This window comes from Euprymna scolopes, chromosome 29, assembly GCF_053919585.1.
Source record: "Euprymna scolopes isolate OS-2025 chromosome 29, ASM5391958v1, whole genome shotgun sequence".
Lineage (NCBI taxonomy): Eukaryota > Metazoa > Mollusca > Cephalopoda > Sepiida > Sepiolidae > Euprymna > Euprymna scolopes.
In genome coordinates this window covers 14,774,936-14,802,376 of record NC_136510.1, presented here as the reverse complement: position 1 = coordinate 14,802,376, position 27,441 = coordinate 14,774,936, and the positions used below count along the sequence as shown (strand labels likewise).

At 32.3% G+C, this 27,441-nt stretch overlaps 1 protein-coding gene across 50 annotated transcripts in view; it reads right to left on the bottom strand.

Annotated features, from left to right (window-relative positions):
• Positions 1–270: 270 nt before the first annotated feature.
• LOC145252497 (uncharacterized) overlaps positions 271–27,441 on the bottom strand; it is a 957,520-nt gene continuing 930,349 nt past the window's right edge. For all 50 annotated transcript variants that reach the window (XM_080111966.1, XM_080111941.1, XM_080111971.1 and 47 more), the window contains 7 exons: positions 21,478–21,618; positions 19,170–19,284; positions 17,174–17,284; positions 11,226–11,388; positions 7,608–7,968; positions 2,321–2,487; positions 271–434 (listed from right to left, as the gene is read on the bottom strand). In XM_080111966.1, the coding sequence (XP_079968092.1) occupies positions 433–434; positions 2,321–2,487; positions 7,608–7,968; positions 11,226–11,388; positions 17,174–17,284; positions 19,170–19,284; positions 21,478–21,618 (1,060 nt within the window). In that variant the 3' untranslated portion in view covers positions 271–432. The remainder of the gene's footprint in view (positions 435–2,320; positions 2,488–7,607; positions 7,969–11,225; positions 11,389–17,173; positions 17,285–19,169; positions 19,285–21,477; positions 21,619–27,441) is intronic.

Sequence of the window (27,441 nt, the reverse complement as noted above, 5' to 3'; positions counted from 1 at the left end):
GCTTGGGGGCAAAAACAGTTCAGTGCACATACGCACACACACAAACAGACACACAAAAAAATAAAATAAAAGCGTAAAATAATAATGTGCACGATAATTAGGCATCTCGCGGTGGTTGGGGGGAGGGGAGAAAGTAGAATGTCTTTTCTTTGTTTTTGCGTGTGGAGAAACATACTGAAAGAATCGTTGAAAATCTTAGGCAAAGCTGTGCTAGTAGAGCCAGTGATGATAACAATACCATGTGCCATCCAGACACTAAAAACAAGGATCATTTCTTCTTCTTCTAAATAATTTATATATACATATATATATATATATATATGTATGTATCTTCTGAAGGTTTTTCTTTCTTCAAAAGCATTTAAAGTTGTAATCTGTTTCTTTTGAAAAAAATCTTTTATATATATATTTTAGCATCAATGTTGTCTTGGATCCTGTAAAAAAAAAAAATATCTTCATGAATCAAGAATTTAAATTTATATCAGAATTTCACATAAATGGTAATTACTCACACTAAAGCACAATTTCTAACTTGCATCAAATTTTGAATAATTAATTTGGAAGATTTATTTAATTAAAGGCACTGGAAAATCTTTGGCAGCACTTTGATGAGCGTCGTTGACCTCTCTTTATTCTGACTTTGGGGCACATAGTGCAATGGATAAAAAGTGGCAATTTACAGTTAACAATTCTAAAGCCAAGTTTCACTTCTTTCACCACCAATGCTTGAATCATCATTTCTCTTCAGTTGAATGAATTGCTTTCTACTTTAGTAAACTTCCTACTTCGATAACTATTTAAGACTAACTTTACTCCTAAAATTGAAGACTTACAGCAAATCTTAGATCACAGGAAAAATAGTTGGATCATTCCACCACTCCAGAAAGTATCCAACTCCTGACACAACCTTCTATGAGATGCAGTTTAAGATGGAGTACTGCTGTCATATAAAAGGCAGAATTTTTTTGTATTACTAGATTCAGTGAAAAGAAGAGAAAAAATACAGGAAAATACGAAAAAGTAAAAAGATATGATCTAATTTGTTTTGGCAATCTTTAGGAAAAGTACACACAGTATATAGTAGAACCCCGGGATATGATGCCTCTAGAATAAGTTTTTTTCAGGTTGCAATGTGGAATACAATGTTTTTCCTGCGCCTGGTTACGATATTTGCCCCGCCTTATGGCGTTATTTATAATGTTATTTGATTATAAACACGTGCATTATATACTGTACTGTATTTTGTTGCTAATTTTTAATGCCGTATCCTTGAGGTTCTACTATATATTTTTGTTGACTCTGTTAGTAAACCTAAGGTTCGGTTATTAACAGAAGCTTAAGTACATAAATGCTTCAATAAAAAAGTTTTTCCTTTTTGATTCTTTTTAAGATATGTTTTTTTTTTTTTTTTGAAGACATCATGTCATGTTTTGGAAACTATTTTAGCCTTTCTTTCTGACGAGTCATACTCATAGAAAATCCAAGATAGCTAATTCTTTATTTTGGTTGTCTAAGCGACAATGAAAGATTCGGTTAAAAACTGGATCTTTTTAAAAATGAATGAAGATACTGTTACTGAAATCTAACTTTTGATATATATATATATATATATATATATATATATATATATATATATTCATCTTTTTACTTTCCATTTCTTTTTTTCCATTTCATGAACTCTTTGCAGTAAAAACTTTTGTTTTGTTTTTTTTTATTTTTTTTATGACTAGTTTTCAATTTGTGCCAGCAAATTCATATTTTCGTTATAACATTCATTTGCTAATATCTTTGAAACTATATATAAAGGAGATTTTAATATTAATTATTTAATTATTTGTTTATTCATTTATTTAATTATACATCCATTTGTTTCATTTTTTTTATTTATTTATTTAATTTTTTTATTGGTTTATTAAATTTTTTATTCATTTAATTATATGGAGCAGATTTTATCTTGCGGCGTTAGGATTTGAGATTAAGGAGGGTGGGAGGCAAGAAACTCAGAAAGGGTAGTTTTAGGCATTCTTAATTTTATTTGGCGGTTTCAATAGCCCTTTATACAAGAGCAATAAATGTAAGATTGCAGTATTACATTTCGTAAGTGGTATACAGTAATCCAAAAGTGCTCATTATCCTAGATAGAGTTTATCCGAGGAGAAAGAACTTTCTGTCTCTTAACACTGAGTTGAAGTGGAACCGACAGTATTTATTGGATGTCATCAAGAGGTTTAAATAAAGTGATATTTATTTTAGTAAATTTCAGATATAATGAATTTTTTTTTTTTTTTCACAAATCACAAAAGAAAACAAAATGACTTACATATAGGTTGCACATAATTTCCTGGGAAAGTCCCAAATATCCCAGTACGGCCTGAGGTTCCAACGTACCAGCCGTCATCACATTTCTCCATCACGTACACCTCGTCTCCTTCCCAAAGTTCTAATTCATCTTCATTCTGTGGTTTGTAAGCGTAGATTGCACGATATCTTAAAATAAAGAAAAAGGTAATTTATCTCGTTCGGAAATTTTTTTTCTTCACAATAATCAAATTTTGTTCTTGTTCGCTCTTTACATCATGGCTTCACACCTTGTCTGGAGCAATTTCCATTAAAAAAAAAGGTACTTGTACAGTTTAATCAAGACATTAAAAAAATGAAAATATCGAAAAAAGTTTAAATTGTATGTATCCATTATGGAACAAAGTTCTCCGAAAAAAAATTTGACTTAATTTCATCAAGTAGGTTTTTTTTTTTTTTTTTTTTTTTTTACAGTGGAAAAACACGTTTTTATGAGAGCGCGTTGAAGGCAGCCATCTTGAATTTAAAAAACAAATTTGTTTGAATTTTAGAAATGCCAAAGGGAGATAACTCCAGTTAAAGCGCTGACACCCCTCCCCATCTTTAATACTAGCTTTTCTTCCTAAAAATCGAACATTTTGCTCGGTATCATAACAAATTGTTTTTTCGCTGTAAAAAAAAAAAACTACTTGATGAAATTAAGTGAAATTTTTTTTTCAGAGAACTTCGTTCCGTAACGGATACGTACAATTTAAACTTTTTTTTTCGATATTTTCATTTTTTAATGTCTTGACTAAACTGTACAAGTACCAAAAAAAAATAAAAATAAAAAAACTAGATGGTTTTGTATTTGTCTTAGTTTTTCTTTTTTCTTTTTGTATTTGAGCATCACAACTTATCAAGCACCAGGGATAAGGGTTAATAAGGTGGTTGCGTAGTTATTGTTAATCGTGTAAATTGGGTAGAATTTGATTATTTATGAGGATGTTATTTTATCCATATACTGATGTACTATATCCTAGATATAGTATTAATCTATGTTAGGTGGCTTTAGCTCAAAATAGTATGTAATCATTTGTTTTTTTTTTACTGTATAAAGACACGGAGTTGTCTTTCCTTTGGAGATTACTTTATAAAAAAAAAAAAATTGATTACTTTATTTAGAAAAAAATAACCTAGAGTTATGTCCCCTGATAATAGAGAAATCTCCAGTAATTGTACAGTTTAATTAAGACATTAAAAAATTAAAATATTGAAAAAAGGTTATATTGTACATATCTGTTATGAAATGAAGTTCTCCGAAAAAAAAAAATTTCACTTAATTTTATCAAGTATTTTATTTATTTATTTTTTTACAGAAAAAAATCATTTTATGATACCGAGCAAAAGGTTTGATTTTTTAGAAAGAAAAGCTAGTATTAAAAATGGGGAGGGAGTGTCGGCGCTTTAAACTGAGTTATCCCCCTGTGGCTACCTTCAACGTGCTCTCATAAAAAAGTGTTTTTTCGCTGTTAAAAAAGCAAAAAAAAAAAAAAACTACTCGATCAAATTAAGTGAAATTTTTTTTCGGAGATCTTGAAAAACGGATACGTACAAGTACCGAATCTCACAAATTTCATTGTCAAAACAAAATTAGGTTATAAGAATACGTGCTCAAGAATAAAAACCATAATTCGTCTTAAATCGTTCGGCTGACCATTTTACAATGAAGACAACTGGACATGTTGCGTGATAAGAAAAGTAAAAAGTGGACATTGGGTTTTATTTTGACCGCCTCATAATTCTTGCTTTCCTTATTTTGTCCTTTAGTTCTTGCATTCTATGAGCAATGTTTCTGACAAAGGGGGAAGAATTGCTGTTTCTGAGTCTGAATCTATCCATTTCACACTTGGCAAGTTTTTAACATTGAAGTATTTTTTTTTTCTTTAAAAGCTCATTACATCAAGTGATTTCGTACCTTGTCTGGGGCGATTTCAATTAAAAAAAAAAAAATAGAGAAGACACCAATGAGAAAATACTAGGTTCACAAGAAGGTTCTTTCAGAATTTTTCATTTTGATTTCAAATAACGTATTTTCAAATAAGTTTTCTATTATAATACCTTTTAGTTTATATATCATTTTTAAGAGCGTTTTTTGCACTATCTCATCGTTTAACTTTCAATCGTTTTAAAACAATTATGTCTTCTTTTGTTAGATAGATCTGTTCCTCAACTATCTATCTATCTGTTTATCTATCATACTGGAAATAAACAAGAGATGTGGAACTATGTTTTGATACATTATCAAAACATGTCAATACACATCAAACTCGGTGACTGATCAAGTTGCACTGGAAGATATCTGACCAGCTGATCGGAAGTGACAGGCTATTGCCACATGTTGTGGTTAGCTGGGAAGATAGTTGAGTTGGATTGAGGACGTCAAAGGAAGAAGATGATCTGAACGAGGTAGGGGAGAGAGTCTCAGTCATGGGACGTATAAGAACTAACCACCCAAGCAAAGATTGTCGATCACTCCTCTGCTATATCGACTACTTGGGAGAAATAAAAGAATAACGCAGCATCTTGGCCTCTATTTGAAATGTTTATGTTTACACAGAATCCTTCTCCCACCCAAGATTTGGCTGAAGAACTCATGGAGAAACGACAGCAGAAAAACAGGTACGTCGTCAAATATGTTTATTATGTTGACACACACATCAACACCTAAAAAAAATTATCACGGAACGTAAATAGATTGTAAAACATGACATATGGTTCAGAAAGTGAAGAAGCACTATAGACATTTAATAACATGCCACACAATCACACAACATATATATGAACCCCTCCATCATGTAATATATGTTCGTTTAGTGACTACGCAACACTTTTCAAAATGTTGAATACAAGATAGAAAGAAGAAAATTCCTACCATTTCTTTATTTTAATTCAAGCTAGGCTGAAAAGCTACTGAAACAGTTTGTGATATCAATGAAGTATTTGGCCCAGGAACCACTACCGAATGCACTGCACAATGGTGATTTAAGAAATTTCATGGCAGCGACAAGAGTCTTGAAGATGAGTGTAGTGGTCAATCATCAGATATCAATTAAAAAATTTTAGTCGAAGACAATCCACTCAGAACTGTTCGAGAACTTGCTCCTGATTTAGACGTAACGCATATAACAATTTCCAACCACTTGAGAGAGATTGAAAAGACAAAATAACTTGATAAATGGATACCTCATGAATTGACCAACAAACAAACAAAATGCCATTATGAAGTGTCATTTTCCCTTCTTTTGTGCGACAAGAATGATCCGTTTCTCAACCTGGTTGTGGCGTGATGAAAAATAGATTCTTTATGACAACCGGCAATGCTCAGCTCAGTGATTAGATGCTGACGAAGCTCTGCGACACTTCCCAAAGCCAGAGTTGCACCAAAAGAAGGTCATGCTGACTGTTTGGCGGTCTGCGACCGGTCTCATCCGTTACAGTTTTTTTAATGTAGTTGAAATGATTACAGCAGATACTGTCAACAAATGAAATGCATCAGAAACTTCGACAACAACATCCAGCATTAGTCAACAGAAAAGGCCCAATTCTGCGACCGTTCTCATCCATTAGTTTTTTTTAATGCAGGTGAAACCATAACAGCAGAGAAGTACTGTTAACATCAGAAACTAAAACTTCGACAACAACGTCCAGCATTAGTTAACAATAAAGGCCCAATTCTCCTCCACGACAATGCCCAACTGCACGTTGCTAAACCGACCCTGCAGAAGTTAAACGAATTGGACTGCAAAACTCTACCTCATCAGTTATACTCTCCAGATCTCTCACCTACCAACTACCACGTTTTCACGCATCTCGACAACTTTCTACATGAGAAATGCTTCAAAAACTTGGTGCTTATTTCGATCAATAAATTTTTGTTTTAGCCGAGATATGTTCATCTGAATTAAACGTTAAAAACCGCAAGAACTTTCTTGTCAACCTGATATAATTAAATGCATTTGTGCTTGAGACATACTTTTCGCTCATGTTAATAATAAGCACGATGCATTCCACTGTGTTTGCCATTTTATTCCAGAATCCGTATTATAAAGAATCCATATTATAAAGAATCCGTATTATAAAGAAGACAAGATTCTGACTTTATCAACTTTTTCATTTCACAAAACTAAAAAGGAAATTTTTCATGATAAATAGATAAATGCTTTTAATAAGACAAATTAATTGTTGCATTTAAACTATAATTTTTTTTTTTGTCATCAAAATTATCAGGATTCAACATTGTTACAAGCAGAGAAAGCAGTTAAGGGATAAGCTGATATACCTATCTCAGGAACAATGAACTTACTATAAATAAAAATATAAATTACTATAAATATGTTTACGTTTATGGCATTATCAGTGTACCGATTTGTAGCAGTTATAGCCCCTGAATCATGACGTGTACTTCTGTAATATATTTTTGTTAATAAACTTTTTGCTAATTATATTAATGCTTTTGTTTTGATTATTACTGACCTCCAAGGCTCAAATAATAAACTCGAATAATACCAGTCCTAAGGCAGGTAAAATAAATTTCCTGAAAAGTTTTGCACCACTTTTACACCCCCATTACAAAGATTAAAACCAAGATATAACCACACTAAACCTTATCTCTAGAATCCTTATTCCAATTTTAATCAAAATTCATCCTATAATTTTGATTCTAAAAAAGAATGTCTAAAATTTACACGTTAAATTAAAATAATTTAAAGAAATTGAAATTTAGAGGATATTGGTTAATTGTTGTCGAATGAGTGTGCATCAAATTTAATGCAAATCTGAAATATTTGAATTGGAAGGTTGTACTCATATTATACCTTTCAAAAACTCTTTAAAATTCGCCAAATAAAAGGGGCTTGTGGAGGGCAGATTATCAGCACAACCTTTAATCCCATTTTCACCATCACTGTTGTCTCACAGACTTATTAACTCTTATCAAGACCTGAAAGCCACTCGAGGATAAGTGGTGACTCCACCATGTAACAAAAAAAAAAAAAAATTCACAAAAACTGAAGGGGTCTGAAATTTCACAAAAAGCTTTCACTTTCTCTGCCCCTTCCCCTTTGAATAAAACTAAATTAAACTAAATATAGCCAACATTACCCACTTTTACATCTAACAGCTGTGCTCCAAAATTCATAATAATCCTATACCTAAAAATATATACAAATATCTAACTTTATATAAAGAGAGAAATATGATTACACAGAATAACAGTTAATCAGTGTTAATTTTTTGGAGGGGGGTTCAATGAAAAAAAAATGTCTTACTTTGTTAAAGCTAGATCATCATCTGAAACGGCAGGGTGAGATTTTATCACTGTTATTGTTTCCTGCGTCGATTTGCTGCTGCCAGTTGGGGACATAGATTTCCGATGAAAATGTGGACTGTGTCTCATTTTTGGGGAGAATCCCATGTCGATTGCTGGTCCTCCTCCATCAACGATGGCCGGTGAGTGGTGGGAGGACGGCGCTGCAGACCTCGACTGATTAGCAACTGCCGGTACAAGGGCAGGTGGGCTTTGCACTCTTGAACTGTACCCTGATCTTTGGTAGTGAAAGGCACTTGGTGAGGGCTGTGGGGGTGGGGTAGGTGCATCATAGCCGACTGGAGAAAGCATTTCGGGTGTTGCTGAAAAAAAAAAAAAGAATGGTAAAAAAATATGAATGGTAAAAAAAAGAATGAATGGTAAAAAAAAGAATGAATGGTAAAAACAAATGTATGGTAAAAAGAATGGTAAAAAAATATGAATGGTAAAAAACAAATGAATGGTAAAAAAAAAGAAGGGGAAAAACAAATGAATGGTAAAAAAAAAAGAAGGGAGAAAAACAAATGAATGGTAAAAAAAAAGAAGGGGGAAAAGCAAATGAATGGTAAAAAAAAAGAAGGGGGGAAAAACAAATGAATGGTAAAAAAAAAAAGGGGAAAAAAACAAATGAATCGTAAAAAAAAAAAAAAAGAATGAATGGTAAAAAAAAAAAATAACAATAACTGATCTGTTGTTTTAACTGTTTCATTTTACTTCAGTCAAAATTCTTAGAAATCAAGGGTCCCCTTCTTGGGGTTAACACTTGAGTTAGTATAGAAGTTGAGAACATAATTTTCCGCTCCCGAATGACCATTTAAATATGTTATCTTATACTTTTCTTGTGGTCTCTTGGTCTTAGTGGATTCCAGAACAAGAATTCCCTTTGTCAGGTGGAATATCCAGCTTAATGCTATTACTTGACATAACACCACACGGAGAAGGTTCATACCTCATAAAAGGGGAAAAAAAAAACCTAGTATAGGTTAGCCATACTGAGGAGATCTTATTTGGACCGTGAATATTTTGTGCGATTTTATATTTCTATTCTTCAAATCCTGTATTTGTTGTATTTCTCACATTGTTTTATTTTACTTCAGTCAAAGTTCTCAGAAATCAATGAGATCCCTTCTCCACTCTTTATCTGTGTCTCCCCCCCCCCCAGTGTGTGTTCCTCCCTCACCAATCTTTCATGAAAAACACCTTTCTAGCTGAAACCACTGTCAGTAATTTTTCCCACTCTTTATCTGTGCCTAAATCAAAACGTAGATTCCATGAACAAAGCTTCTCTCGCCTGTGGAACTCTGTTCCGTTTGCCTGTTTCCCACCTGACTACAACCTGGATGTCTTCAAATCCAACATAAACAAATTCCTGATGAATCGCCCCCTTAAGTAAGACACTTTATCAAATCTCCAATACTAACGATTACTACGATACTATCCCATTGATTACTGTACACGCAATAACCCTTATCCTCGAGTGGCCTCTGGGCCTTGATAAGTGGTGACCTCCATGTAACAAAAAAAAACACTTGAACTCTATATGAGATACATAGATATTCGAATATTCTATTAAAGTTCTTTTATCCCGCAAACACTTTTTAAAGAAGTTGAGAACAAATTTTCCTCTCCCCAATCAACCATTTGAATGTGTTATAATATATCTTTCTTGTGGTCTCTTGATTTTACTGGATTCCAGGACAAGAATTCATCTAGTCTGGTGGAGTCTCCAGCACTGAGGTAACATCACCTGGAGAAAGTGCATTATTTCTTATAAAAGTCAGTGTAACTTTAATAAATTATGCTTTGATTTACTTGCCTGCCTTGTTATGTCTTCCCAAAGAAATATGGCAAGTATTTTTTTCAGTTAATGATCGAAAATTCATGATTTTAAAAATAATTCAGTACTTCTGACATGTCAATTAAATAGATATCATTGTTATTTTTTTTTAAATCGATTTTTTTACGTTTTTATGTTTTCTGAATTTTGCTATCAGAGTGTAGTTGCACGCACAAGTCAATAACAAGTCAATAACAAGTCAATAACAAGTCAATGGCAAAACTACATGAATTGCACTTCATATTGCTCCTTCACCCATCCAGTTCTCTTGATCTAGCCCCCACCCCCCACCCCAGTGACTACTAGCTATTTGTAGATTTAAAAAGAATGCTCCAGGGAAAGAGATTTGGCTCCAGTGAAAAAGTGATATCAGAAATTGAAGCAGTTGTCTTAGGCTAAAGGCAAATCGTTTTTGGCAAAAACAAAGTTATCAAATAATTAGAGAAGCATCAAAATTAGAGTTTTACTCTAGAAAAAGACAGTGTTGATGAATAAAGTCAAATTTTGTCTAAAGGTTATTTTATAAGTTAATCTTCAGACTTATTGAGTTATGTCTTAGTTATACCTTTTGATGACAACTGATTTTCTTTTTTTCAATTTAATTACAACAGTTTTAGTTCAGAAAGTATTAACAGGAATCCAATTGAAGAAAAGTGTAGAAAATTTAAAGTAACAAAAAAATTAATTAATCTGTGTGAAACCCAGATTTCATCATTCAGGATCAATTTTGAATTTCCGCTTTAATAACATGATTAATTTGAATTACTTGGACTAATGTTCTTAATAACTAAGAAAAAAAAGATGTTGGTTGGTTTTGTCTAATGGCATATCAAACTCATTTTTGGTTACTTAATGTCGAATCCAGTAATTTTTGTAAAAAAAAGTTTTATACTTTAAGTTCTTGATATATTCAAATATTTATTTGATGTTTCGCTTAGTTTTATGTTGTTTTGTTTTACTGTTTTGGGGTTATTTAATATCAAATCCAGTAATTTATATTTCAAGTTATTTATTCACATGGTATTTAACTTGATTATTTTATAGAAAGTAAATTGTATTTTTTTTTCTTTTTACTTTGCAGAACATGATTGAGTTTTGCAAAGGCGGAGGAAAAAAACAATATCATGGTTTGGTGCATTTTTGGTAAGGAAGCCAGTATCTTCAAGATGCCATAACAGGTATTATTACAATTCTAGGTTAAAATGTACCTAAGAGCAATGATAACTAAATGGCCACTCCACATTCCATAAATGGGGCTTCACCACTGAATGTCTTTTACGGTCATACCCTGGACCAAAAAGAGAAAGAAAACAGAGGGTCTCTTATGACATCACAATGCATTCTAAAAAGTTAATTTTTTTATTTTTTTTATTGATTCTATTATTACGGTTGCTTAAAATATTGATATCACTGAAGCAGCATTCTGGGTGGGTTAAACCAGCTTCCTCCAAAGAAGGAAGTTTCAAAAGAATATTATATACATAAGCGGTCCCCAGTCGCTTGTATATCCCTTGTCAGGGTAGATGAGAACATTAGGTTCTTGCAGGGAGGTATCGATGATGTCCTATATACAGCGCCTGGTATTCCCAAACTCTTATTTGTTTTCTTTGTCTGCCACATCAACATATAACATACCAACATTGGTTCAAAGGTTAAAGTTCACCTAATCTGCATTAAAATTCTGCCAGTTAAATTATTTTTTAGATTTTACTGCATTAAGACTGAGATTCCCAAAATACTTACCAGTCATCGGGGTGCATATCACTGATGGAGCTGGCGTGATTAATGGTGTGGAGGGTTGTCGAATTACTTCCACGTAACTGATAGGGAAAATTCCTTGTCGTGACCCAGTACGGCCTTCATACCAGTTTTCATCAACTCTTCGTAACAGCACGACGAGTTCCCCCTACGATGGAAAAGGAAAAAGAAAAGACAATTTAAAATGTGCACATAAGATACCTGTTTTTTTTTTTTTTTATGTTCACGCCAAACAAGATATATCGCCACTCGGAAAAAACTACAACCACTATCAACAATTTCTCCCGACTCTCTATCTGTGTCTAAATCTAAATTCGAATTTCATGAACAAAGTTTCTTTCCTAGAACTGCTTGTAGAACACTGTACAGTGAGTCTGCTTTCCAGCTAACTACAACTTGGTCATCTTCAAGCCAAATGTAAACAAGTTCTTATTGAGTCACCCTCTTACAGAATCAAATTATATCAAATTTCCAACACTACCGATCATTACGCTGTTGTCTGAGTGACCACAGTACATTCATTAACCCTTGTCATTGAGTGACCTCTAGGCCTTTATAAGTGGTGAATTCCTTGTAAAAAAAAAAATCATATACAAAGGCTACACATAATGTTACACTTTCAGAAATGATATGAACATGAACACAAAGACGCATGAAGAGGCACGAAAGGATGTACACGGAAACACAGCCTTCGCACACGTGCATACGTGTTCTTTTTTTTCTTTTCTTTTTTTAATGTTCACTCCGAACAAGACATATTACTACTTGGATGTAAGGGATCACTATTAAAAACCATATTTGGGGGAGACGAGTGAGATGTTTACATTTAAACTTTTGCAAGTCGGGGAAACAGGTAACGGGGAGAGGATTCCAAAGTCTAGCAATCCAAGGGAAGAAACTATTAGAGTAGAAGACTTTCTGGCATCTAGGGACCTCTACAGTGGAAGGGTGGGATTTTGTTGCTGAACGGGTTTGTTGGAGTGTATATTTCTAGAGGAGGGTACAAGTTACTTATAAAACAGAAACAGAGACTGAATTTCATTTGAAAATTCGTAAACTGTGATGAATCTTAATTATCCTTGCATAATTATTTTTATTTTATATTTTTATTTTTATTTCATTTTATATTTTTTATTTCATTTTATATTTTTTATATTTTTTTATTTTATGTTTTTGTTTTATATTTTTATTTTATATTTTTTTAATATTTTTATTTTATTTTTATTATGTTTTATATATTTATTTATTTTATTTTTATTTTTATTATATTTTATTTGTATTTTATTTTATTATATTTTAAGTTTATATTTTATTTTATCTTTATTTTATTTCTTTTATTTTATATCTTTATTTTATTTTTAGTTTATTTATTTTTACTTTGTGTTTATTTTATTTTTATTTTATATTTTTATTTCATTTTGTAGTATTTTTATATTTTTATTTTATTTCATTTTATATTTTTATTTCATTTTATATTTTTTATATTTGTATTTTATTTTATTATATTTTAAGTTTATATTTTATTTTATCTTTATTTTATTTACTTCATATTTTATCTTTATTTTATTTTATATCTTTATTTTATTTTTAGTTTATTATTTTTATTTTATTTTATGTGTTTATTTTATTTTTATTTCATATTTTTATTTTATGTGTTTATTTTATTTTTATTTCATATTTTTATTTAATTTTTTATTTTATTTTATATTTTTTATATTTGTATTTTATTATATTTTAAGTTTATATTTTATTTTTAATTTATCTTTATTTTATTTTATATTTTATTTTATCTTTATTTTATTTTATATCTTTATTTTATTTTTAGTTTATTTTTATTTTTATTTCATTTTTTCCTTTTATTCTATTTTATTATATTATTTTACTTTTACTTTTGTTATTTTTTATTTTAGTTGTTGTTACTATTGTCGTTATCACTATGTGAAAATATTATTATTATATAGAAGTAAAGAAACTTTTTATTTCACAATCTAATTTACATAGATGTTTATAGCATGGAGAGACACATTCATGCAAAAAAGAATTATTATTTTCTATTATTATTTTATTTACAATTGAGATTTGATAAACCGCCCCCTTAAGTGAGACACTTTATCAGGAATTTGTTTTTGTTGGACTTGGAGACATCCAAGTTGTAGTCAGGTCGGAAACAGGCAAACGAAAGAGAGTTCCACAGGCGTGCAGTTCTAAGAAAGAAGCTTTGTTCATGGAATCTACATTTTGATTTAGGCACAGATAAAGAATGGGGAAAATTACTGACAGTGGTTTCAGTAGACGAGTGTTTTTCGTGAAAGATTGGTGAGTTTTTTTATTCACTTACATTTCCTTTTTATATATACCAATCCTTATTTAAGAAACTCAATGTAATTACAGAGCATATAATGAATAAATAACAAAAGTGTATATTCCAAATTCATGATGTTGACCATCTTACAATTTATTCCTTTAATTATGTTGACATTCACAATTCCTGACAGTATCTGTTTTGTAGCACAAAGTCATTCACTTAATTATTATATAAATCAGTGAGTCTATTTTGTCCTTAACTCATCAGAAGAAATAGCAACTATCAATCCACCAAAAGGAAATAGAATGCGTTTTTACATGAATTAAAAAAATCCGAAAATTGGAAGAGAAGCTGCAAATACCTTATTTGCTTACATTAGGCCAGTTTGATATATATATATATATATATATATGAGAGAGAGAGAATAAATGACAAAAAACTATATTCCAAAATTCATGATGTTGACCATCTTATAATTTACTCCTTTAATTCAGTTGACATTTACAATTCAACTGAATTAAAGGAATAACTTATAAGATGGTCAATATCATGAATTTTGGAATATAGTTTTTTGTCATTTATTCTCTATATTGCGCTGTAATAACATTGAGCTTCTTAAATAAGGACTGGTATATATTATAAGAATATATATTTCTACAGAAATATATATATATATATATATATATATATATACACACACACACACATACTTATCATCTTTCCTAAGTACCTTTATTAGTAGTGTGGTCAAGGTTGTTGCCCTCAACAAGGATTGAACTTACAGCCTTTATATTATGAAACTTATATTTAGTATATCTCTTCTTTTTTTTTTTTTTTTTACCATGGTGGTGTACAGTAATCAATGAGATAGTATTGTAGTAATCATTAGTATTGGAGATTTGATAGTGTCTTACTTAAGGGGGCGGTTTATTAGGAGTTTGTTTATGTTGGACTTGAAGACATCCAAGTTGTAGTCAGGTGGGAAACAGGCAGGTGGCAGAGAGTTCCACTGGCGTGCACTTCTAAGAAAGAAGCTTTGCTCATGGAATCTATGTTTGGATTTAGGCACAGATAAAGAGTGGGGAAAATTATTGACAGTAGTTTCAGCTAGACAAGTGTTTCTCGTGAAAGATGGGCGAGGGGGGACCAGAGATTGGAGCTTAGATGAGCACCTGCCATGGAAATAACGATAAAACAAAGACAGGCTCGCAACATCTTTTATGGGAAAGAGGTTGCAGGGAAGAGAAAAGGGCATCCCCCACTAAGCTACAAAGTCTATTTTGTACTCTGTCAAGGCAGGATAGGCTGTTTTTAGCAGCTCCTGCCCAAATGTGGCAGCAGAACTCCATCCTTGGACATACTTGGCTTTTATACAGATAGAGAATTGCATCAGTAGTGAGATATCTTCTGGAGCGGTAGAAGGATCCCACCATTTCCCCAGCGTCCTTGGCAACAGACCTGATGTATGTGTTCCATTTCAGATCAGGAGTAAAGGTCAAACCCAGAAGCTTATCAAAACATGGAGCCTCCCCAAGATGAGAGCCATCCATTTCAATTGATGCCAGATGGGGATCAGAGCGTTGATGATGTAAAGATAGAAGCTTGGTTTTGGATGCATTAAAAGTGACCAGCCACCTCTTCCCCCACTGTACCACGCGCTCAAGATCAGAGGAGAGAGAATTAGAGAGAACTTTGTCATTTACGGCCTTTGATGTGTTGCCATAGATGGTCGTGTCATCAGCATAGATGTCAATGAATGATTTAAGTATGTGTTTTGGGAGATCATTGATGTAGATCAGGAAGAGAGTTGGCTCCAGGATGGACCCCTGAGGGACTCCAGCATTAATACTGTGGGTTCCCAACATTCCTTATTCATGTTAGAGATCTCATTTCGATTTATTAAGTTTTCTCGCAAAGAAAACAACAAATTAGCAGTAGCAACAAATACATTATGGAATGTGTGCGTGTGCGCGTGTGTGTGTGCAAATATATATATACACATACACACATTCATCATCTTTCCTAAGTACCTTTATTAGTAGTGTGGTCAGGGTTGCTGTCTGAGCTGATATGATTCAAAATCCGAAATGGGCAATAAGGGTAGTGCATCACTAAAGATTTACCTTGAGCGATTCATAAGAAGGTATTCCATGACAACATCGAATGACCAATAAAAGCACCACTTTTTTTGTTATTCATTATTTTGGGATACAACATCACAATATTAAACAATCATTTTTATGTTCATCAAAAAAAAAAAAAAATCCAAAAAAAAAAAGAAGTTTTTTTTATGATAATTTGCAAAAAATAATATCCTCCAAACCAATAAACTAAATCACATTTTTGTACCAGTTTTTCCTCAGATATTGTTTCATAAAATTTATTGAAAATGAAAAACATACTGTCCTCAACAAGGATTGAACTTACAGCCTTTATATTATGAAACTTATATTTAATACACCTCCTTCCCAACATTCCTTATCCATCTGCTCTTTATTATAACCTATTACATTATATTCAGTAGTGATCGATGCATGCAATTGCCATAATGATTATTGATTAGCAGGGTTACCTGGCATTGTTCGAGAATGAATAAGAAACCTTGGATACTTCTTCTACTAGCTCTAATTTCTTTGTATTTCTATTTTTTATTTTTGTTTAATTTCTATAATGATCAAGAGGAAAAAAACTTTGCCTTGAGATTTGTTCTCCTGGCACCAAAATCAACGGAGACTATGCCATTTCTGAAATGACCTTTGCCGTGTTGCTGGTCATGTGTTTTCTAAGAGGTCCACTCTCCCAGGGTTTATCTTCTCTCTTTGAGAAGGGGTTAGTTTATTGCTAATTTCCTGAGATACCTCTACCAGGGAATAACAACAGGGCTATCCAAGTAATTTTTTTCAGGTCAAAATGCTCTTCCTTGAGGGTGCTGGCTCTTCAATTCCACTTTCTGACCCATCTTATTGCCGAGGGAAAGGAATAAATTCATTAAGAAAAAAAAAACTTAAAAATTAAGAGTTATTTCCTTTGATTTATTAAATGAAAAAACATCTCTCCCCCCCAAGTTTTCGATCATACATCTGTCTCCTGACGAACCCCAAATGAATCCATATTACAATAATCTGTTTTTACCATAGCCTGTTCAAGGTAATACTAAATCATGTAAGGTTTATTAATGCATATTTAGTAGTTTGTGAGTTTTAGGAGAACAGGCAGATAAAATAATTTATTTTTATATAATAAAAGAGTCATTTCTAGCCAAAATTTTATTGGTGCATAAAGATTATGCAAAGCTTCTGCAAGGTATTTTTTTGTCTGTTATAATTGAAATATTTGGTTTCATTTGGTTTGGTTGTTTTATGGCATATCAACCCTATTTTGGATTATTTAATACCTAATTTGGAAAAACTTTTTATTCTTCAAGTTCTTTTATATCTTCAAACATTTATTCATGGTGTTTGGTTTGATTGTTGCTTTTGTAGAACATGATAGAGTTTTGAAAAGAGAAAACAAAAAAAAATCAATGTTTGGTGCATTTTTGGCTAGGAAGCCAGTATCTTCAGACAGCCTGATCTGGTAGCACCAGAGAAATATTTGAATTCAAGCTTTAAAAATTAGAGAAACGTACCTTTCTTAACGGCAATTCTACAGATGTCTGGGCTACAAAGTTGTATTTTGCTTTTGCCTGACCTTCCGCCTGCAAAGCAGCCACTCGAGCTGCTTCAATTGTTGTTAAGACCTGAAGAATAAAATATGGAAAAAAAAAAATGTTAGAAATGGCATAAAGTCATAAAATAAAATAAAAACAAAACCTATTCTATTACTTGGCATGAAACATTAACAATGTTTGTTGATATTGGTTTTTTTTTTTTTTTTTACAAGGGTGTCACCACTTATCAAGGCCCAGAGGCCACTCGGGGATAAGGATTAATAGGTATACATTAGTCATTGTGATTTTAGCATAGTAAACAGTGGGAATTTTGAAACTTGGATTACTTAGGGGGACAATTCAATTAGAACTTATTCACATTGGACTTTTTCTTTTTTTTTTTTTTTTTCATAGGTATCAACTCATTATCAAGGCCAAGAGGCCACTCAAGGATAAGGGTTAAAGAGTGTACAGTAGAAATTGGACAATATAATAATCATTAGTAATGAAAATTTGTTAAATTTGATAACTTATATGGAACGGCTCATCAAGAACTTATTTACGTTAGACTTGAAGACAACCATATTGTAGTCAGCCGGTTATTTTTATTTTTAAACCAACACATTTCAATGGAAAACATTATTACATACATGCACATGTGTCATGTCGAAATTAGTATGAATTTCAAAAATTACAAAAAATGATCCAGCAGAAGAAGTGCTAAATGTATTCTTAATGAAATATCGTTTACAATAACGGTTTGAAACGCATCGGTTTAAAAATGGTGAACCTTTAATTTATCAGTTGAAGTCAGGGGTTATCTCCCTTGCTGATTTGGTTCCACATTAAACATACAATAAAACTCGATAATTCAATAAATTTTATTTTTATTTGTAATTATTTTTCTACTGGATTATTTTTCGTAATTATTGAAATTTAGACTAATTTTGACATTACATGCAATTACACGATAATGTTTTCACCTGAAATGTGCTGGTTTATTTATTTATTTATTTTTGGCATATCAACGCTTTTCGGTTATTCAATGCCGAATCCAGCAATTCTGAAAAAGAGATTTATGCTTCAAGTTGTTTTTATCTTTAAATAGTTACTCATTGATTGAGCTTTGCAAAAGTTATGTTATTATTTCGTGCGTTTGAGTCAGGAAGCTAATGGGGGAGAAAGAAGAAAAAAAGGAGAAGAGAGGGGGGGATGTTGTTTTTGTTTTGGAGCTTTGCAGAACATGGTTGAGTTGTGCAAAAGAGAAAGAAAAACAATAACATCTATATGCGGTGCAGTTTAGTCAAGTCACGTTTTTCAGACAGCCTGATCTGGTAGCACCAGTGTTTTGCTTTAAAAGATCACCAAATACAAGCAAGCATTACATTAACTTTTGGCAAAATAAAATTTAAAAGATCACCAAAGAATTTATAATCTTTTGTATTATTTAGACTATTATTCTCATCTTGGTTGGCTGTTTTTTTTTTTTTTTTCACAACGTTTTGACCGATGTAACCTCCGACCATCTTCAGGACCATTCACGCTGGATGTTATTGGATTTTTGCTTTCCCAACGAAAATAGCGGTTAGAAATTCAAAATGCAAATAGCGCCAAGTCTTTTTCTTTTTATTAATAAATCCAGTTGCATTCTGTTTTTTTTTTTTATATGATGCTTATTGTCAAATTTTTATTTATTTTTATTGCTTAAAAATGACCTCTGCTCCTCACTGATAACAACTGATGACCAACGCTGGACAATTGCCTGCATGCTCTTGACTAATTGAGGTGAATGGTGATCTGATGAAATGGGGCCTTTTGACATTTACAGTCTTCATTAGAGCGGCAACCTTTCTGTGAGCAAATACCAAACGACCACTTGGAACTCAGGAATGGCCAAAATCGGGGATGTCATAGGAGTAGGTAAAGGAGTACAATGCCTCAGAAGTTCCTTTCAATACTAAATTTTGTTACTTACTTCCACATAATTAATAGGGAAGATGCCGACACGTCCATGCCTCTCTCCTTCGAACCAATTCTTATCAAGTTGGCGATGGAGATAAACAACATCACCTTTCCGTAAAGACAGTTCTCTGGAAAAACAAAAAAACAAAAACAATAAACATTGATTGAACAAAGGGAGATAACTTGTTCTTTTTTTTTTTTTAAATTTTTATCTCCTGCAATCAATTCAAGCTGAAAAAAAATTTAACTTTGCTTAATTTGTTTCATATTTAACAAAGATTACGGAGTCAGAGTAGGACTTGTAAAAATATTAGGAGTTGGAACCAGATTTTTTTAATTTCTGAAAGACTCAACAGACACTCTGAATATTGTAAGAATTTAAAATAAAAAGTTACAGCGAGATATTTTGAAATTGTTGCAGTTGAATATTTTGGAATTTAAGAGTCAGAGTTCGATATTTTGAAATCTTAGAAATGGGAGCTCGAAATTTTGAAAATCTAGGAGTCGGACATTTTGAAAATTTGGAATTCAAGGAGTCGGAATTAGTTATTTTGGAATTCCAGGAGTTGGGATTGCCAACTTCAAAGATGTGAGGTGGCATGATGTGTCCCTCATTTGAAACTTTGAGCTGTGCCCTCAAGTGTTGAATCATTTGAATTTGCATTTTGAGGGTGCTGGCAATGGCCCTGTTGTCATAACTTGGATCGGTAGAGAGCATGAGTTGTACAGCGGTGCATCTTCAGTCTAGCTTGTTGAACATTGTATCACTTTCAGACATGATAGAAAGCTCCTATCTTCAGGACCATTCACGCTGGATGTTATTGGATTTTTGCTTTCCCAACGAAAATAGCGGTTAGAAATTCAAAATGCAAATAGCGCCAAGTCTTTTTCTTAATAAATCCAGTTGCATTTTTTTTTTTATGATGTTTATTGTCAAATTGTTATTTATTTTTATTGCTTAAAAATGACCTCTGCTCCTCACTGATAACAACTGATGACCAACACTGGACAATTGCCTGCATGCTCTTGACTAATTGAGGTGAATGGTGATCTGATGAAATGGGGCCTTTTGACATTTACAGTCTTCATTAGAGCGGCAACCTTTCTGTAAGCAAATACCAAACGACCACCTGGAACTCAGGAATGGCAAAAATCGGGGATGTCATAGGAGTAGGTAAAGGAGTACAATGCCTCAGAAGTTCCTTTCAATACTAAATTTTGTTACTTACTTCCACATAATTAATAGGGAAGATGCCGACACGTCCATGCCTCTCTCCTTCGAACCAATTCTTATCAAGTTGGCGATGGAGATAAACAACATCACCTTTCCGTATTTCTGAATATTGTAAGAATTTAAAATAAAAAGTTACAGCGAGATATTTTGGAATTGTTGGAGTTGAATATTTTGGAATTTTAAGAGTCAGAGTTCGATATTTTGAAATCTTAGAAATGGGAGCTCGAAATTTTGAAAATCTAGGAGTCAGACATTTTGAAAATTTGGAATTCAAGGAGTCGGAATTGGTTATTTTGGAATTCTAGGAGTCGGAATTGGTTATTTTGGAATTCTAGGAGTCGGGATTGATTATTTTGGAATTCCAGGAGTTGGGATTGCCAACTTCAAAGATGTGAGGTGGCATGACGTGTCCCTCATTTGAAACTTTGAGCTGTGCCCTCAAGTGTTGAATCATTTGAATTTGCATTTTGAGGGTGCTGGCAATGGCCCTGTTGTCATAACTTAGATCGGTAGAGAGCATGAGTTGTACAGTGGCGCATCTTCAGTCTAGCTCATTGAACATTGTGTCACTTTCAGACATGATAGAAAGCTCCTATCACTCTTGAGATTTGTACATAACTGGCCAACTAGTAGATGGTTTGCAACAAAAAAAAAAAAAACGATTTTCATCAAATAGAAATGGAATCATATCACCTTTTCTAGGGCGACAATTTTATCATTCCACCCTTACATACATATATATATATATATATATATATATATATATATATATATATATATATTTAATATACATTATTATACATATTTTTAGTATACATTTTTATATGTTTGCATGTTTCAATTGTCGTTCAGGGAACTTGGGAATTAACCTCGTCTAACTACATGAGAGCTGTCTTTGATTCATCAAAATTTTTTTGGCAAACTTGAGTCTCCAAGCAAAGAGAAATCTGACTTGTAAATTTGTAAATTCACATGCAGGTGAAATTTAGAGTTTTGATTTCCAGGAGTAGAAGCTTGCAATCTGAAGGTAACATTTCTTTTTTATCATTTTCATGAAACTGAATTTATTCAACATGGGATAACTCACTTAGGATTCTGTGCACTGAAATTATACAACGCCTTCGCTTTTCCCTGGATCTGGAATCCCCTGCGTCGTTCTGGGGGCACACTGAGGGTAGTTATTGTGTCTTCAAATCGATCCATTGGGATTGGAGACTTCTGAGTAGGTCTGGAAAAACAAACAAAAATAGATATATGATGAGAATAAAGAAAATAGTATTCCCACGAGATAGAGATAAAAAAAAGGAACAAACCGAGTTATGTATTCATCAACATTTCGTCCTTATTGTAAGACTTCTTCTGGATGATACACACACACACATATATATATATATATGTGTGAAATCTTTTTATTATTTTTCTTTTGCTTCCTGTTCCCCTTACCTCACCCTTTTTTTAACCAAGTAAGATCTTTGACTTACTTGTAGTTTCATTAAATACTTTTATATGCAAAATCCGATCCTGCATTTTGCTAATTCCTGCCCTCTGATGAGAAGGAGAGTATTTTTTCGAAACTCCGCGGATTAAGAACTATCCACTTATCTTGTGCTTCCTTTTTTAAAATTAAATATGTTTTTAACTCTTTTTCAAGATGTCTTTTAACATGTTTTATTAATCATTTGTTCATATTATAAGCTCTATTTCATTTCGGTTTTATTTAGCTTTTTACATCTGGCTGAGTTTATTTTACTTGTAAATATTAACTCTTTAATATTTATAATATATTTTAAGTTTACCATTTTGATTACCTTAGTAAACTTATTGTAACTTTTATTTTATATATATATATATATATATATATATATATATATATATATATACACACACACACACACAGAAAGAACATATTGGATGACCAACCAAAAGAATCATTCATCTACAAATATGCATAATAGTTTGTTTGTTTCAAAATAAAAAAAGCTCAAATTATACACAACAGAAATCCGGTTTTAAGAAACAATTTTATAAATGGAACCAAATTACAGAAAGTTTTGTACCTGGTTACTGCTTCCTCTGAGGTTATTTCGTCCATAATTCAAGTCTTCTAATACAAAAGGACTTTCCTAATTAATGCCGTCCTTTAATCTCATTTGCACTTGTTGTGTATTTGTTATGCTTGAGTAACTTTTTTTCGATTTAAACTCTATACTTTAACAGATTATCTGCCACTGCTGGTATCAGAATATTTAACTAAGGAAACCGAATATGTTGCTACATGTTGTAATCACTAAACAAAATTGAGAAGCACAAATAACGGTTTTAAATGTAAAACGTTTATGAAAAGAAATTACAAAGAGTTGCTAAAACGGTTCATGTCTAGCCGCCATCTTGATAATGTGATAGCTTAGATTTCAAAATTACTTATTGTTCCTATTTACTTGCCTCTCCACGAGGGCAGAGTTAGACACAAGGTCGGTTTTTAATGTAGGGAAAATCCAGCCCCCAAAATGGGGCACTCTGGATAGGAACAAAAATAAAAACTGCCTTAGTCATGAAGGATTTCTTATCCACTGACCGAGGACAGAAAAGGTAAAGTGTAGCACCAGAACAGATACTACACTGTGCTCTTGTCCCAAAGGCCAAGAAAATTACTTGTTGTAAAGAAAGTACTGTCTCCCCATTTCTTATACATAATGAAGGAGCATATCATAGCATGAGTAAAACCTGGCCGTTCCCCATATACATTACAAGTACCTATTTTACTGTTTACTTACACAAGTGGTTCCCAACCATCATGGCATATTTATGTGCCACAAAATGATTATTGGTGTGCTGCAAAGAGGTTATAGGCTGAAGTTACAAATTATTATAGGTGGAAAACAGCTTTGATGTCGTTGTAAAAATTTAAATAGTAAACATTGATAAGCATTGTTAATTATTTATTTACAAAATATTCGATTATAGTCAAGAGTGTCTGCTCTTTTCAACTTTCGGTTTCTGCTCCACAAAAGAGATAACAGTGACAAGCGGGATATGGTCCTTCCTGGTTAATGATCATCTTCCTCTCAGATAATGTGATCCTTTCCTCATTTTAAGAATGGCTTTCTTGTCCATTTTACAATGTCTGATTATCCAACCAAATGGACAGCAGAAACCGGAAGTCAGAAAGGGCACACAATCTTGATTATAATCAAATATTTTTTGTGATAAGTGTGTTGTGAGAATTTAAATAGCTCCATAGTGTGCTGCCACATAAAAAAAAGTTTGGGAACCGCTGACTTACAATAATCGATCAGAGCCTCCATTAAGTCTCAACAGACAATGGACACCCCTGTAAGGATAGCTGCATGTGTAATTGTGAGGAAAAGGTTGCACAATCTCCAACCACACCTCTCCTGAATTGGTACTGCTTAGGTCTAGTGGCAAGAAGAGGCCCAAGACTGAGTGGAATCAATGCCGAGATAAGCAGAGAGCACATACAACACCTGGAATTATCAAATGGTCACCCATTTTAGTACTGACCAGGCTCAACATTGCTTAACTTTGGTGATCTGACGGGAACTGGTGTGTCAACATGGTTACTTACAGTAATAAAGCCTTTTAAATTTGTATGTTGACGACTCAAGTTGTTAAATACTTTCAAATAACATCATAAAACTTATTCTGGGATGTGTGTTAGCATGGATACGATTTATTAGTTATCGCCAATATTAGTCCAAACTGGACAGAGAAAAAATGGCTATCATAGCTTGTCAACCCTTTTCTATAACCTGGTCAATGAAAATGAGTAGAGTTTTAGATGTTAGAAACAGGATTTGTTGAACTACTGTTCTAATCTTTAGTGTCATTTTCAAAACATTTCGGTCGACATAACCTCCGACCTTCTTCAGGTGTATCTTGTTGAACTCTGGAATCTTTCTGTCGAACTCCAGAATCTGCATGGAATCCTTAATTTAATTCACGGGGGTAGCATGCTCTTGTTCCATCAGCCATGACTGCATAACTGCCCTAAGTAATTTGCAATTGTATTTCAGTTGCCTACACACACAATCAACCTTCAGAAGAAGGTCGCTTTTACAACTTAAGTTTTTGGAGTACTTTAACCACTGTGCTATGGGTCCTTGCAGATTTCTTGACGATGTGAGACTCTAAGAAAGCAACTCCTGTCGTAAAAGCAAAGATGCGTCATTGAATTCCTCCGCGCAGAAAAAATTGAGCCATTCACTATTCATCAGCACCTGCTGAACATTTATAAAGCTGATGCAGTTGATGTGAGCACACTTAGATGGTGGAGTGTTAACAAAGATATGAGCGAAAAAGCATGCTCCAGACGCCCATGCACAGCCACCACCACATCGCTGGCAAAAGTGTATTGAGAATGATAGTGACTATGTAAAAAAATAAATTCTGAAGCACAAAAGGTTGCTCGTTTTAATGGTACCACTCATATCTTCATAGCTCTTCAACTTTTTTTTTCAGGTAAAAAAATAGGATGCATTAGTTTTGGAATGGTCCTCATATGTAAACATATATATCTTGGAAGTTTTATTTTAACATTTTAAACTATATGGAAGAGAGAAAAAAAATCTAATAACCTTGTTGTATTCATTAGTCCCTACTTTTGAACATCTCAAACCTTAATTTATATATATATATATATATATATATATATATATATATATGTGTGTGTATGTTTATGGGAAAAGAATGCTTATTCAATTATATTTCACCCATTATACGAATCCTTTAATTTATGAGGCGGAAAATTTTTTTTAAAAAATTGACATAATAATCATATGAATGGTTCTGCACTACGAAACATATGCTGTTAAAAATTGAACATTTTAACATGCTGAAAGAAATGAACGGTAAAATGGACAACATCTTGGAATTTGAAATATAGACATTTTTGTTATATATATATATATATATATATATATATATATATATATATATATAGCACTAGTATACTTAATTAGTATACAACTTGTATTCTTCAGATCCCTAGATAAAAAAAAAGGAAACGTATTAAAATTAGTGAACACTTTTCAAATTCACTGCAACAAAAATTTTAAAAAGTATAAAGGCAACAACACAAAACAGCATGGATCATGCGAGCAATTTTTTTTTTTTTTTTTGAGGCAATTAAAGTGAAAATTGCTGCCCAAACTAAAACAAGAATAAGAAGCTGCTGATAATAATGCAATCATCGCAATTAATTTTTTATTCATGCACCATGGATGATGATTCTAACCATGGGTCTTGGGCTGGGAATGGAAATCCAATATATATATATATATATATATTACACACACCTAGTAGAGCCCCGGGATACAGTGGATACGTCTTTTTCAGGTTACGATGTGGAATTCGATGTTACGGTATTTGCCCCGCCTTACAATGTTATTTATAATGTTATTTGATTATTATATACTGTACTGTTATTTGATTATATACATGTGTATTATATACTGTACTGGATTTTGTGACTAATTTTTAATGCCGTAATCCCGGGGTTCTTTTCTCTCTTTCTCTCTCTCTCTATATATATATATATTAGTGATCTGACGATTCCAACATTTTTACCAATTCCGATACAATTTCCGATTCCAATTTAGATCCTTTATAAATCTGTAAATGTTAACAATCAAAAATGTTTTTTGTTTTTTTTTTCTCGATCAGCATAGCAACACGTGTTAAGTATGCAGGTATTTGTTCAAACGTAAAAATACACTTGTGTAAGATTATCTGTAGATTTTAGTTTTAGCGGTAGTTTAAAATCAATAAATACTCATTGTTTTATCATTAGTACCAGCAGTGGAAAATTTTGATTTGAATAAAATCCAATAAAAAATTAAAATAATTTTTAAAAAAATCGTTTTTGGCATCAGAAAATAGGCACAATTTTTTCTGTTTCCGATACCTCCAAAAGTCCGGATTTTTCCGATTCCGATTAATCATCCCAGCACTAATATATATATATATATATATAAAATGAATCCAATAAATGTTGATGTAGCAAAAAGGTGTTGATCAAAGCAGATTTATTACAGCTCAATATGCATGCAAAACACAAAAGTGAAGACAAATATTACAATAGTAGTCAACTGTAGTTAAGGGCGACTTGAAAGCTCCCTTTTCATTGGCTTCTTATACCAAGATGTAAGGGAGGCCGTTATTTCTTTCTCTGGATCACTCCACTTACTCTTGATCTTTACTTTATAATGCTGAGCGTATAGCAAGGAAACATCAGGTACCATTTTTTATATAAGGGTTTCCTGAACTTCAGGACATCATGGAGCTCCTGAGCAGGGCAAAGGTTATTATTTATAGAACACTAACAAGATAATTTCTAAAATAAATACAAAAAATATTAATTTCAAATTTTAACACTAACTAATGATAATGTTTACAACCATTTTTGAGGGTTTTTGATTAATCAAAAATAGTTTTATTTTTTGTTAATTATTTTTTTTTTTCATGAACCATCCTGAAACTCTTTACATCTGTAGTTATGTATCATATCTGTTTTCAGTAAAAAAAAAAAAAAAAAAAAATCAATAATTAAATGTCTGCAGCCATTTAATTTTTCCATATAAAGCATTTAAGAAAGGGATTCTGGAGGCCATTTTGGAAAACCCTATGCTATAGTCATTGCAGTGATTTCATATAAGATCACCTAATATCTTACTTATTTCTATTTAAAATGTAATTCTCTCTATTTCATTTTGTTTCTCATGCTTTTTTTTTTGCCATAGATATCCAAATTTCATTAAAAAAATTAAAGTAGTTAATATTTGGAAAACCCTGTTTAATATGACTCGTCTGAGGATTGAACCCGAATCTCTTGATCCATTAGAAAACATTAAGGGTTATACTAGGAGCGAATAAATTATGTCATAATTACAATATCTGGTTATAATACAAAAATTTCAACTTGGATATGATACTAGTATATAATAACATTAGTTGTAAGGGGTCGCATGAGTTACAGGTTTCTAACTTTTAAACCGTCCAGAAAAGAAAGAAAAGAAAGAAAAATACAGACACA